Source organism: Myotis myotis, unplaced genomic scaffold (genome assembly GCF_014108235.1).
Source record: "Myotis myotis isolate mMyoMyo1 unplaced genomic scaffold, mMyoMyo1.p scaffold_m19_p_6, whole genome shotgun sequence".
NCBI lineage: Eukaryota > Metazoa > Chordata > Mammalia > Chiroptera > Vespertilionidae > Myotis > Myotis myotis.
The window spans coordinates 76,358,626-76,371,342 of NW_023416368.1; the positions used below are offsets into that span (position 1 = coordinate 76,358,626).

Consider the following 12,717-nt stretch of genomic DNA (forward strand, 5'->3'; position numbering starts at 1 on the left):
CCCAGGAAAGAGAGCAGCATGGCCAGTGTGCTGTCCCGGCGCCTCGGGAAACGGTCCCTCCTGGGAGCCCGGGTGTTGGGGCCGCCCGGGGCTGCCCCACCTTCGGAGCCGCAGGCGGAGCTGCTGGAGGGGGTGACTCCCCAGCCCTTCTTCACCTCCAAGGACACGTCCTGTCAGGAGCAGCCCAAGGAAGTCCTCAAGGCTCCCAGCACCTCAGGCCTCCAGCAGATGGCCTTTCAACCTGGGCAAAAGGTAGGATGGTGCCTGAGTGGACAGGTGCCCGACCTTCCCAGGCTTGTGGCCAGCAGGCCAGTGGTGCCCCGAGTGACAGGTGGGAACTCCCTGGGCATCGTTCTGCGTGCGTACGGACCTTTAGCTTGCAGCCCTGTGGGCCTGTGGGCAGCAGGCTTCTCGAGAGAATGAGTTGTCAGCAGCGGACCCAGGACTGCTCCCTGACTGACAGTGCTGCCTGGAGAAAAGGCTGGTGAGACCTGACATCTGATTTTCTGGGCTTAGACCTACTCAAAACCTCAGTTTCAAGCATGGCCACAGCCCAGTTTTTTCTTAACTTGTCTTGGTTTGCAACTTAACAAAACAAAGGGAAGAATCTCAGGCTTATGAGAGACAGATAAGGTTGTGTCTTCGAATTACCTTTACAAGTTTTTAAGAGAGGAAGGTGTTCGTTTAGTCAGAATACTATTTGGTCTTTCTTTTCCAGTGTTTCTCCCCTTGTGTCAGGGCCTGTACCTGGTAGTATCTCTAGATCCAGGTGTGTGGGCTTCTCTTTCATTGCCTTCTCCAGGGTCCATAAGTCGACTCTACCTCTTGTCTCCCTGCTGAGGCTTCTGTTTCCCACAGCTCGCTTCCCCAAATGCTCGGCAGCCCTTGAGAGAGGACAGGCTACCTCTCCATCCCTACCATCTTGTCCCTAGGTAGGCTAGAAGCCCCTGAAGGGCAAAATGCAAGGTGAGTAATTCAAGGCAATAGTTGTGAACCAGCAGATCTATAGGACTTTGGAGGCAATGCAGGGCAAGAATTCCGGAGGGTGGACGCGGATTCCAAATTCATTTGATTGGAATTTAACTCATTGGAGAATTTAACTCATTTACATTTAAAGTAATGATTGGTAGGTAAGGACTTACCGTTGTTACTTTCTTTATTATATTCTGACTGTTTTGTAGTTCCTTTGTTCTTTCTTCCTCTTTTGCTGTCTTCCTCTGTGGTTTGTTGATTTTTTTTCAGAGTCATGCTTTGATTCTTTTTAATTTTTTGTGTATCATCTAGAGCAGCAGTTGCCAACATTTCAGACCTCACGGACCAGTGGTCCGTGTACCACCGGTTGGCGACTGCTGAACTAGAGGTTTTTTTTTTCTGGTTGCCACAAGGCTTACAGAAAACTGTTTTTTTTAAGATGATAACTTTAATTAATATTCGACAAAGGAGGCAAGAGCATACAATGGAGTCAAGACAGTCTTTTCAATAAATGGTGTTGGGAAAATTGGACAGATACATGCAAAAGGATGAAACTAGATCACCAACTCACACCATACACAAAAATAAACTCAAAATGGATAAAAGACTTAAACGTAAGACGGGAAACCATAAAAATACTAGAGGAATCCACAGGCAGCGAAATCGCAAACATATGCCGAAGAAATTTCTTCTCTGATAATGCTCCTAGGGCAATGGAAACTAAAGAGAAAATAAACAAATGGGACTACATCAAAATAAAAAGCTTTTGCACAGCAAAGGAAACCATCAACAAAACAATAAGAAGACCCACTACATGGGAGAACATATTTGCCAATGATACCACCAATAAGGGTTTAATTTCCAACATTTACAGGGATCTCATGAAACTTAACAAAAGGAAGATAAACAATCCAATAAAAAAAATGGGCAACGGACCTAGATAGACACTTTTCGAAAGAGGACATACAGAAGGCCGAAAGACATATGAAAACCTGCTCAAAGTCACTAATTATACGAGAGATGCAAATCAAAACGACAATGTGTTATCATCTCACACCTGTCAGAATGGCTATCATCAACAAATCAACAAACAACAAGTGTTGGAGAGGATGTGGAGAAAAAGGAACCCTTCTGCACTGCTGGTGGGAATGCAGACTGGTGCAGCCACTGTGGAGAACAGTATGGAGCTACCTCAGAAGACTAAAAATGGAACTCCCATTTGACCCAGTGATCCCACTACTAGGAATATATCCCAAGAAACCAGAAACTCCAATCAGAAAGGATATATGCACCCCTATGTTCATAGCAGCACAATTCACCATAGCTAAGATTTGGAAACAGCCTAAGTGCCCTTCAGCAGATGAGTGGATTAGAAAACTGTGGTACATATACACAATGGAATACTATGCTGCGGTAAAAAAAAGGAACTCTTGCCTTTTGCAACAGCATGGATGGAACTGGAGAGCATTATGCTAAGTGAAATAAGCCAGTCAGAGAAAGATAAATACCACATGATCTCACTCATTTGTGGATTATAGAGAACAACATAGACTGATGAAAAGGGACAGACCCAAAGACTGAGAAACAGCGATCAGGCTATCAATCCCCAGAAGGAAAGTAGGGGAGGGCGGGGGTAAGGGGAAGAGATCAACCGAAGGACTTGTATACATGTATATAAGCCAAACCAATGGACATGGACAACAGGGGGATGGGAGCATGAGTTTGTGTGGGGGGAGGTTGGGGGTTAATGGGGGGATGAGGACACATTTGTAATACCTTAACTAATAAAAAAAAAAAGATGATAACTTAAGTTTCAATGAATACAGATTGTAAGTTCAGAAGAAAAAAATCTCAGAAACTGACATGTTCACTTTCTCCATATAGAGCAGTTGTTGCCAACCTTTTTTTGGCCATGCTCCACCTAAGCACCTGTAAAACCCCTCCCCCCGCCCCTATGACATATAATTCTTATTATTCAAATAGTGAACTATTCACATGGAGGAAGCCTAAAAGGCCATTAACTTGGTCTAAACAAGCTTCCAAAGAACATGACATCCATGAAAGAGAAAAATGAAAGAACAAAAGGACAGTTGTAGTACCGAGGAAGAAATCACTAAGAAATTGTTAAAAAAATAATAATAATATGAAGTGATATGATAAAATAGCAAATAAAATTTCAAAACATAATAGAGAACTGCAATGCATAAATAGGTAACAATATATATTTATATGATGTATATGAGGCCCCTAGAACCCTAAGACATGCAAAAAATTCACTGTTAATGACTCCTTCTCGAATGGTCCCCCTTAAAAATCACATTCGCCCCTGTGGGGCGTGTGCCCCATGTTGGGAACCGCTGGGGTAGAAAGTTTATAAGGATCTGCTTTGGGAAGAACCAGTCCACTGGGGGCTCAGGTGGGAAGCGGATACCTGGCAGCATCTTGCTTAAATTACAGCCAAGTCGGGGACTTTGGTTGGTTCAGGCGGATCCCAGGACTTGGGGCCTTTGGGGTAAGAACTACTAAGTGCTGACCCCGGTTGCTGCTTTTCTCTCCCACCAGGTGTATGTGTGGTACGGGGGGCAGGAGTGCACGGCACTGGTGGAGCAGCACAGTTGGGCAGAGGACAAGGTGACGGTCTGGCTGCTGGACCAGAAGTTACAGATCTGCTGCAAAGCGGAGGAGGTGTGGCTGGCCGAGCTGCAGGGCCCCGTTCCCCAGGGGCCACTTCCGGAGCAGGGAGCCCAGGCGCAAGCCTACAGGCCTGTCTCCAGGAACATTGACGTCCCCAAAAGGTTTGTGGGGGAGAACCGTGGCTCTGAAAATCTTGTGGGTGGGGAGGAATGGGGTTGTGGCATGTTTTGTGATGGGGGAGGAATGTGCAAGTCCTAGGTGTCTAGTTGTCAAGATATTGGACAAATGGGACGCAGAGAGAAGAGACGGCATCCTTTAGAAAAACCCGGAATGGTACCTGTTCTGCTATGTTTTTGGTTTAACTAAGGCCGTGGTCGGCAAACTGCGGCTCGAGAGCCACATGCGGCTCTTTGGCCCCTTGAGTGTGGCTCTTCCTAAGCCTTAGGAGTACCCTAATTAAGTTAATAACAATGTACCTACCTATATAGTTTAAGTTTAAAAAATTTGGCTCTCAAAAGAAATTTCAATTGCTGTACTGTTGATATTTGGCTCTGTTGACTAATGAGTTTGCCGACCACTGGCTAAGGGGTGTTTTTCCTCTCTTCATACTTAGATTAAAATTAGGTCTTAGTTTTTCATGCTGAGAGACAGAAAAAATGGCTTAGATCAGGAATCGGTGAATTTGTTCTGAATGGGCCAGATAGTAAGTAGGGTGGGCTTTGTGGGCCACGCGGCCCCTGTCCCGGAGACTCTGCTCTGCTGTGGTCTTGTGAGGGCAGCCACAGATAAGGAAACACACAGGCACGGCTGCACGCCAATAAAACTTTACTTATGGACACTCAGATTTCGATTTTATCTAGTTTCCATGTGTCACATGTCAAGAAATAATACTCTTCTTTTGATTTATAAAACCATTAAAAAATTATAAAACCATTCTTAGCTTGGGAGCCATACAGAAGCAGGCGACAGGCCACATTTGGTCCACAGCCCATAGATTGCTGACCCCTCGCTTAGACATTCAAAACCATTGATTTTAAAAAAAATTTATTTTTCAATTACAGTATATGTTCAGTATTATTTTGTATTAGTTTCAGGTGTTCAACATAGTTCAAAACCACTAATGCTGAATGCAGTCTGTGTGAATGTATATCTGGCTTTAGAATTTTATGATACCATTTTCCCCTGAGGGGGAATATATGTATATATATATACCTCTCTCCTAGTTTCTGTTACATACTCTTTGTACATTGATCTTTTAAAATTAAAAAAGAAAACCTGCCAATGGAGATTGTCTTATATCCAGGATGTGCACACAGTTAATCCTCATTGCACCTCTTTCTGTGCTTGTCTATGGGCAATACTGCCATTGACAGTACACCCAGAATATTGAGACCAGGCCAGAGCAACAATATTTGTGATTGTGAATTCAGAGGAATGTTGGCAAAGAACTTGTTTTTCTACTGATGGAAATAAAAATACAAAGATCACGTATAACAAAGGGATGCTAGTATGTTTAACATATTACTGGCCTTTGTTTAACTACTTCAAACCCAGTCACACATTTTGGTGGCTCTGCATTGTAAAGAAGGGATTATTACAGTCCTTTGAAATAGATGAGCTACCTACAAATGTATTTCAGACTAACTTTTCATGCCTTAGCATTAACTTATAGACAGCTCTAAATTTACTTCCACGTAATGTAACTTTATATGGATTTTTAAAAAAAATCGCATGTAAAATTTTATAGATCTCTGCTGTATAAAGCATTGAGATTTACTTTAGTGCTTCTGGTTTACTCGCTCATTGCTTATGTTCTAGGTTCTGTTGACATTCAGAAACTAACAGAATTCCTCATCATTTTTCTTGGGGGAGGGGAAAGGGATTGGTTAGTGTAATTGTTTCCTCTTAAATTTAGGATGGGGAAAGAAAGGTAATTTTAGTGCTTTCGAATTCTAGTGGGCATTCTTTTTGTCCATGCTCTCTTTCATTGCTTTGACTCTCCTTCCTTCCCCCGAAAATACAGTTCTCTATTTTAAGCTGCAGAGTTAGGAAGTGAATCCAGGGGAGAGAATGGAGTTGCCTCTGGGTGTCAGCAGTGGGATGGGGACCGACCCCCTTAGGCTGGGGTTGACTGATACTATAAACGTAATCCAGACTGAGTATTTTTCATGAAGAATGAGGGGAGACCTTCATGCTTTATTTAACGTACACGCTGGCTGATTGGAGTGGGGATGAGGAGGGGACAGCCCAGATAGGTAATATAATCACGTGACCAGCAGTGCCAGCATGTAACCTCTGGCCCTCACCTGCTTGAATCCAGGAAGTCCGAGGCGGTGGAAATGGACGAGATGATGGCCGCCATGGTGCTGACGTCCCTGTCCTGCAGCCCGGTCGTGCAGAGTCCTCCTGGGGCCGAGGCCAACTTCTCTGGTGAGAAAGGGAGTCCACGTGGGTTCTGGGTGTGGCAGAGGCTCGTCACTCACATCCTCTGCTCTGAGCAGCTAATTGCCAAAGGACTGGCCTGGCATCAGGATTCCGGAGTCCCTTCTTTCTTGTGTCCCAGACTGGCTGGGTGACACTGAGTCGGATGCTTCCGTTCTTTTTCCTCAGTTTCCTCCTCTGGGGAGAAGTTTCCTGGTGCATTGTGAAGATGAGCACGGGGCTGAGCCACACTGGCCACTTGAGTAAGTTCTTCTATGGGAGTAAGTGAGTGAGGCACTTTGGTGGGGGCCTGAACCAGGCCCATAGAGGAATATTTGGTTCGCAAAGGCAGGAACTTTCTAAAGGGTCCCCTAGTGGCCTCAGAAGATTCACGCCCCTGTTCCAAGTGCCTAAGTCAGCCTTGTAAATCAGTGTGGGCCTACCGGCCAAGGACCTAGAATAAACAAGCCGAAGTCTAAAGTAAATCTGATTGCTTCATGCAAAGCGATGGAAGGACTTCACAGCAAATTGACAGATTAAAGGGAAATTCTTCTGGTGCGACCCCCAAAATACACCATCAGTAATATGGGGGAGGAAGAAGGGTTGCTGGATATTAGTAGTTTGGCAAGACTGGTGGTGAACCTGAATGTTTCATTTGGAAAGTCGCTATGGGGCTGGCCTGACTTACTCCCAGGGAATAACTTCTTCATTGGTGAGACCTAACTGAAAATACAGAGTCAGCAGGAAAGTGGCCTTTACCAGTATCCCTCCTAAGTCATCTTTCTAGGTACAAAGTCAATTCAAAGGAGAGATGAAGCAAATCTACTTCCTTCACCCAAAGCCCGTCATCAGTGACGACTTTGCTCGTTAGTTGTTGTGTCTGATCCCACCTGTGGTGAAGCCTGGCGTGTGTTGTGCATCTGCTCTGTTAGCACCGAGAGCGACACAAACACAACGGGGAGGTAGGAGTCAGTTTTAAGTTCTCAGGAAATTCTACGAGTTTAGGAGATCCAGGAGGTTGGCCAATAGGAGGAGGATCCAGAAAAGTATCAGAAAGGGAAAGAAAATCATTGACTTCAATTCCCATCAGGTTTTGTGTATATGTGTGTGTGTAGTATACATATATAATATTCACACACACACACACACACACACACACACACACACACACTCACACGCACCCAACACCAACACATATACATCTAACATAATATGCCACGATCCTGACATCTGAAGTCCCTTTTGGACACAAAATGTAGTAGTTTATTAAAGATGTTTTTCCATTATATGTCTGGTCTTATGACTGAAATCAGTGGAAATATAAGGCTTCCTTGGCAGTGAATGATATTGAAGTATTCTGCCGCAAGGTGGGGTCTACACAATCACCCACACCTTGCTCTAACCATGGATACTGTTTGCACAGAAACCACTCTTCCCTTTGGTGTCTGCGTTGTTAGGGTGGTCCTGCGCACATGTGTGTGTCGAGACCGGAGGGGATTATAAATATTTCTTAGAGGTTCGCTGTATGCTCTCATTGCTGTGTTCTTGCAGAGGAGCACTTGGTTTTCATGCATAGACTAGCTAGTACCTCCCCTAGAAAATCGCACAGTCGAAGGTAGGGTAATTTATGTTCATCTTACAACGTATAGATTAATTTGTGAAATTAACCTTTTGCTTTTTAAAATATTTTTTTTCCTCCGTGTGCCAATCTGCCAGTTCCAGCGTTTGAGCCATTTGCATGGCTCCCTGTGGAAAGTTGCTGTGTTGTAGGGTTTCCCTGTGTTTGACCTGCTCTTCTCCAGAGTCCTGATTGTGTTAGAGGTAGCATTCTGCTTCTTCGCCCTTCTCTCCTTGAGTGGGGGTGTGGGGGCCCTGGACCTATTGGGCTGTTGGGGCTCCTGAGTTCTTCCCCAAAGGGCTCTCCTATTTTGGAAGCCCCATGTATCTATGTCAGAAACTCTTGGTTTCCAGGGAGTCATAGCTTTGAGACATAACAGTTGATACTTATGGAGGGAAGAGCTCATAGCATCCCATGCTGTGTGGGTGGACTTCTGCTGGCAGGTGTGACTTAACGAAGGAGAGCCTGCATGGGCAACATGCAGCAGGAATGCTGGGTGTCTACCCCAGGTGTCTGGCTCAGTTGGGAATATGGAGCAGGATGAGAGAAAAGCAGTCGGATTTGTATCCTGGCTACAAAGGATGTGTCCGTCGATCTCAGAACCCAGGTTACGGAGGAGACTCCATGGAAAGCCTGCCCGTGGTGGGAGTTGGGGTGGTTGGGGACATGGGCACCACACTGTTTCCCTCTTCTCTTGCTATTTCCATGTCTGAGAATGTCAGATTCTCCTGTCCTATCAAGGAATCGGGACTTGTGGCCTGGGCGATGGAAGAGTCTGGGCTGGGCCTGAAGTAGCCCTAAGACAGGCAGTTTAAAAACCGAAAGTGTCACGTCTCACGGTGATCTTCCTCCTTCTCGGACGCACTGCTGGGAGCAGGCAGCAGGTTCGGGGCCTGCTGGCGTCACCCAGGCATCTGTCATTGGTCTGAATTACTCTCAGGACTTATCTTCTCTAAACTCGTTACTAGTGGGTAAAAGCAGCCACCTGGGCTGCCGCCACATGTCCCTGTAGAGCTGGCTGCATGGTTTCTTCCCACAGGCAGTTTTTGATGGACTTGCCTGGGTTTAAGTGATCAATAGGGATTTTTCAAGAAAGCCTGGTCAACAAGCTCTTAGCTTGGCCTCTCCATCCTACGCCGTTGTGGGGAAGGCACTCAGTGATCTCCGGCACATGTCTGTGCACCTTCTCACCCACTCTTTTAGGCCTAGAGGCAGTAGAATCTTTCCCCTCCCCTTCCCCCTGCCATTTATTTATTTATTTATTATAGTTAATTATTAATTTCAGAGAGGAAGGAAGAGAGACAGAGAGAGAAACATCAATGATGAGAGGAAATCATTGGTTGGCTGCCTCCTGCAAGTCCCACACTGGGTATCGAGCTTGCAACCTGGGTATGTGCCCTAACTGGGAATCGAACCGTGACCTTCTGGTTCATAGGTTGATAATCAACCAGGGAGTCATGCCGGCTAGGCCCCCTGACTTTTTTTAAAACATATAAAGTGAGAAACACAGTAAACACACACACACATATATTTTTCTTTTATTTCAGAGAGGAAGGGAAAGGGAGAGAGAGATAGAAACATCAGTGATGACAGAGAATGAATCATTGGTCGGCTACCTCCTACATACCCCCCACTGGGGATTGAGCCCACAACTCGGGCATGTGCCCTGACCAGGAATTGAACCATGACCTCCAGGTTCATAGGTCGATGCTCAACCACTGAGCCACACCAGGCGGGCAGTGAGAAACACATTTTAATTCGGTTCTCTTTCTGTTAATAACATACAAGTTGAAGTTTCAGTGTGTGCTTGTCGGTCAGTGGTTATCAGCGTGGCCGTGGCAGGAGATGGCCACTGGAGCCGAGCAGGACTGCCCAGGGGCATTGCTGCGATGAGGTGCAATGTCTCCTCATTTTTACTGACGCTCAGAAAGGGGAGGTTTGGGTTTTTCCCCCCTGACGTGGCACAGCCAGGCAGAGCCAGAGCCAGGAATTGGACTCAGGACCCAGGCTCCATTCGGGAACGTCGTGGCCTCTGACCTGGGCTGTCCGTGTGGAATCGGTGCAGACAGGGCCGTGCCAGAAGCGCTGTCTGGGGACAGGCCCATGAGCGTCCTCTCTCTTCCCTCTGCCAGCTTCCCGTGTGGCCTGCGACCCGTGGAAGGAGAGCGGCGACGTGTCCGACAGCGGCAGCAGCACCACCAGCGGGCACTGGAGTGCGAGCAGTGGCGTTTCCACCCCCTCGCCCCCCCACCCCCAGGCCAGCCCCAAGTATCTGGGGGACGCCTTTGGTTCTCCCCAAACCGATGCTGGATTTGAAACTGATCCCGACGCTTTCCTGTTGGACGAACCAGCTCCACGTAAAAGAAAGGTACGTGGTGATGTGAGCGTGAGCTCAGGCCGGCGAGGCTGACGTCCACGTGGGCCCACGGGTCCCAGGCGTTCTCAGGCTCCATCCCACTTTCGTTTTCCTCTGCTGCTGCTGTTCCCTCTTGACATTCCCAGGAGCTCTCTTCAATGCCGGTTCCTTTCTGCCTCTGCGCCGGTCCCTGCCTCTCCTGCTGCTCTCCTGAGGTCTTGGTGGGGCCTGACCCACAGCACCAAGTGTTGCTGCCGGCCGCCAGGCCCGGCTCCTGGGCCGAGGCACTTTGCCCCTGCCTGTCAGCCTCTTTGGCCCCAGCGAGCCTTTTGTTAGGTTTTGTTTGCAGGAGGCTGACATCCCCAGGAGGTGAGGATGGGAAGGGGATGAAGGAGAGAAACGTGTCCCAATGACCCTGTCTTCCTTTCCCCTAGAACTCGGTGAAGGTGATGTACAAGTGCCTGTGGCCAAACTGCGGCAAAGTCCTGCGCTCCATCGTGGGCATCAAGCGCCACGTGAAGGCCCTCCACCTGGGGTAGGTGTGGGGCCCAGGGCCCGTTTGCCTCGGGCAGCATTCAGGTCTCCTCCACCCTGCTGATGCCTGGGCACCCACAGCCCAGAATGCGTCCAAGGAAATGGCTTGCGGAGAGCGCCACCTGGTGCCCGCCCCTGTGCCCAGCAGAGTAGCCTGTTGGAGAGAGTTCCTTGCTGGGAAGGAAGGACCCCCCTCTCCTGTCCCAGTGAATGGCGATCTATCTCAGCGGTTCTTAACCTGTGGGTCGCGACCCCTTTGGGAGTCAAACGACCCTTTCACAGGGGTACCCTAAGACCATTGGAAAACACATGTATAATTACATATTGTTTTTGTGATTAATCACTATGCTTTAATGATGTTCAATTTGTAACAATGAAATTGGGGGTCACCCCAACCTGAGAAACTGTGTTAAAGGGTCGCAGCATTAGGAAGGTTGAGAACCACTGGTCTATCTGTTCATGGGGAGGGAGCACCATCTGTCTGTGGATGTGTCATCTTGCCTCACTGTAGGATGCCAGCTGTTAGAATTCTGGGTAGAAACAGGGTGATTTGGGGAGATCCGTGGCGAGGCCTACCCCTGCTTTCCCTTGGGGACCTGGTGTTCCATCGATACGGCCGCCCCCAAGTCAGGGTGCTCTTGGCTGAGGGACTGGATCACAGCCCTTTCCCTGAAGGAGAGACTGTGACAGCAACGAGGTGGGCCCGACAGGACCCGTGGCAGGGCTCAGGGTCAGACGACTCCTGCAGGAGGAGAGGTTCGTACACCCCGTGAGAGAGGAGAAGCCTCAGGTGCAGGAGAAACAGTCCCATTGATGTGCAAGCACGTCCTCCCCTGTGATGTTGAGTTGGGAACAGGCTCCTGTGTGGCCTCTTGGGCTCCTTCCCTGACTCGCTGGGTGGCCCTGAGCAGACACCCCCTCTTGCGCCTCAGTTTCCCCTGTGTTTGAACTGAGGCAGCTTGTCCCTGACCACCGCTGTGTCTCCCGCCCCCGCAGGGACTCTGTGGACTCCGACCAGTTCAAGCGGGAGGAGGACTTCTACTACACGGAAGTGCAGATGAAGGAGGAAGCTGCTGCTGCTGGCACCCCCTCCACCGACTCAGCCCCCACCCCCGGTGTGACCAGCCCGCCCCTCACCATTCTTCCACCGCCTCCTCCCAAAGGCCAGCCCTCGGGCCCAGAGCACCCTGGCCTGGAATCCTACCTGCCCTCCGGTGCTCTCAGCAAGTCAGCTCCCGGCTCTTTCTGGCACATTCAGGCCGACCATGCATACCAGGTATGGCTGGGCACACTAGGAGCTTAGCCTTGCGACCGTGAGGATGTTCCGTGTCTGACCTGTCACCCACCAGCCTGGTCACAGGCCACTGACCACCCCGATCGGAGGCTGAGTCCTATAGCTAAATGGGTCGCCTCTAACTTCTGCAAAGAAGGAAAGGAAAATAAGTCACATTTGATAAATGAGGGGGGTTCCCGAGTTCTTCCTCGGTGGCTGTCATGTGTGATTACTAGAAATCTGATTGAACCTGCAAGCACCCAGGTTGATGGATTTGGACAGGGGAGATGTTACGCCGCTGGCTATAAAGGCGCATAGAGTCGTGTAATTGGGCTTCCCAGAGCAAATCCCTAGTCCCTAGAATTGTGTTACATTAACAAACAATCCAGCACCTATTTTTTAAAAAATATATTTTATTGAGAGGAAGGGAGAGGGATAGAGAGTTAGAAACACAGATGAGAGAGAAACATCGATCAGCTGCCTCCTGCACACCCCCTACTGGGGATGTGCCCGCAACCAAGGTACATGCCCTTGACCGGATTCGAACCTGGGACCTTTCAGTCCGCAGGCCGATGCTCTATCCCCTGAGCCACAGCGGCTAGGGCCCAGCACCTATTTTTAAAAACCCTACTATGTGTCTAGCAGTGGGGTAAGCTTTCCAGACAGAATAAGACATTGTACTGACCTTGAGAAATGCACGGTTTAGCTGGAGAGAGAAATGCATATGTAACTATGATTAATTATAATCGTCCATGTACCTTCCTGGAGGCACAAGACATTGTTGTGGTACAGGAAGGACCAAGCTAGGATGCCCATGTGGTTGGGAAAGTTGTCACGGAGGGGGTGTCATTTAGGATGGTCTTCACTGTGCACATAGTAGGTGTTCAGTAAATGCACAGCTTACCTTGT

General features: G+C 48.3%; 1 protein-coding gene across 3 annotated transcripts in view; it reads left to right on the plus strand.

The window, feature by feature from the left end:
* Positions 1–12,717, plus strand: part of ZNF395 (zinc finger protein 395) — a 44,734-nt gene that overhangs the window by 26,694 nt on the left and 5,323 nt on the right. For all 3 annotated transcript variants that reach the window (XM_036313171.1, XM_036313172.1, XM_036313170.1), the window contains 6 exons: positions 6–252; positions 3,535–3,767; positions 5,927–6,036; positions 9,778–10,013; positions 10,436–10,536; positions 11,532–11,811. In XM_036313171.1, coding sequence (XP_036169064.1) covers positions 19–252; positions 3,535–3,767; positions 5,927–6,036; positions 9,778–10,013; positions 10,436–10,536; positions 11,532–11,811 — 1,194 coding nt within the window. In that variant the 5' untranslated portion in view covers positions 6–18. The remainder of the gene's footprint in view (positions 1–5; positions 253–3,534; positions 3,768–5,926; positions 6,037–9,777; positions 10,014–10,435; positions 10,537–11,531; positions 11,812–12,717) is intronic.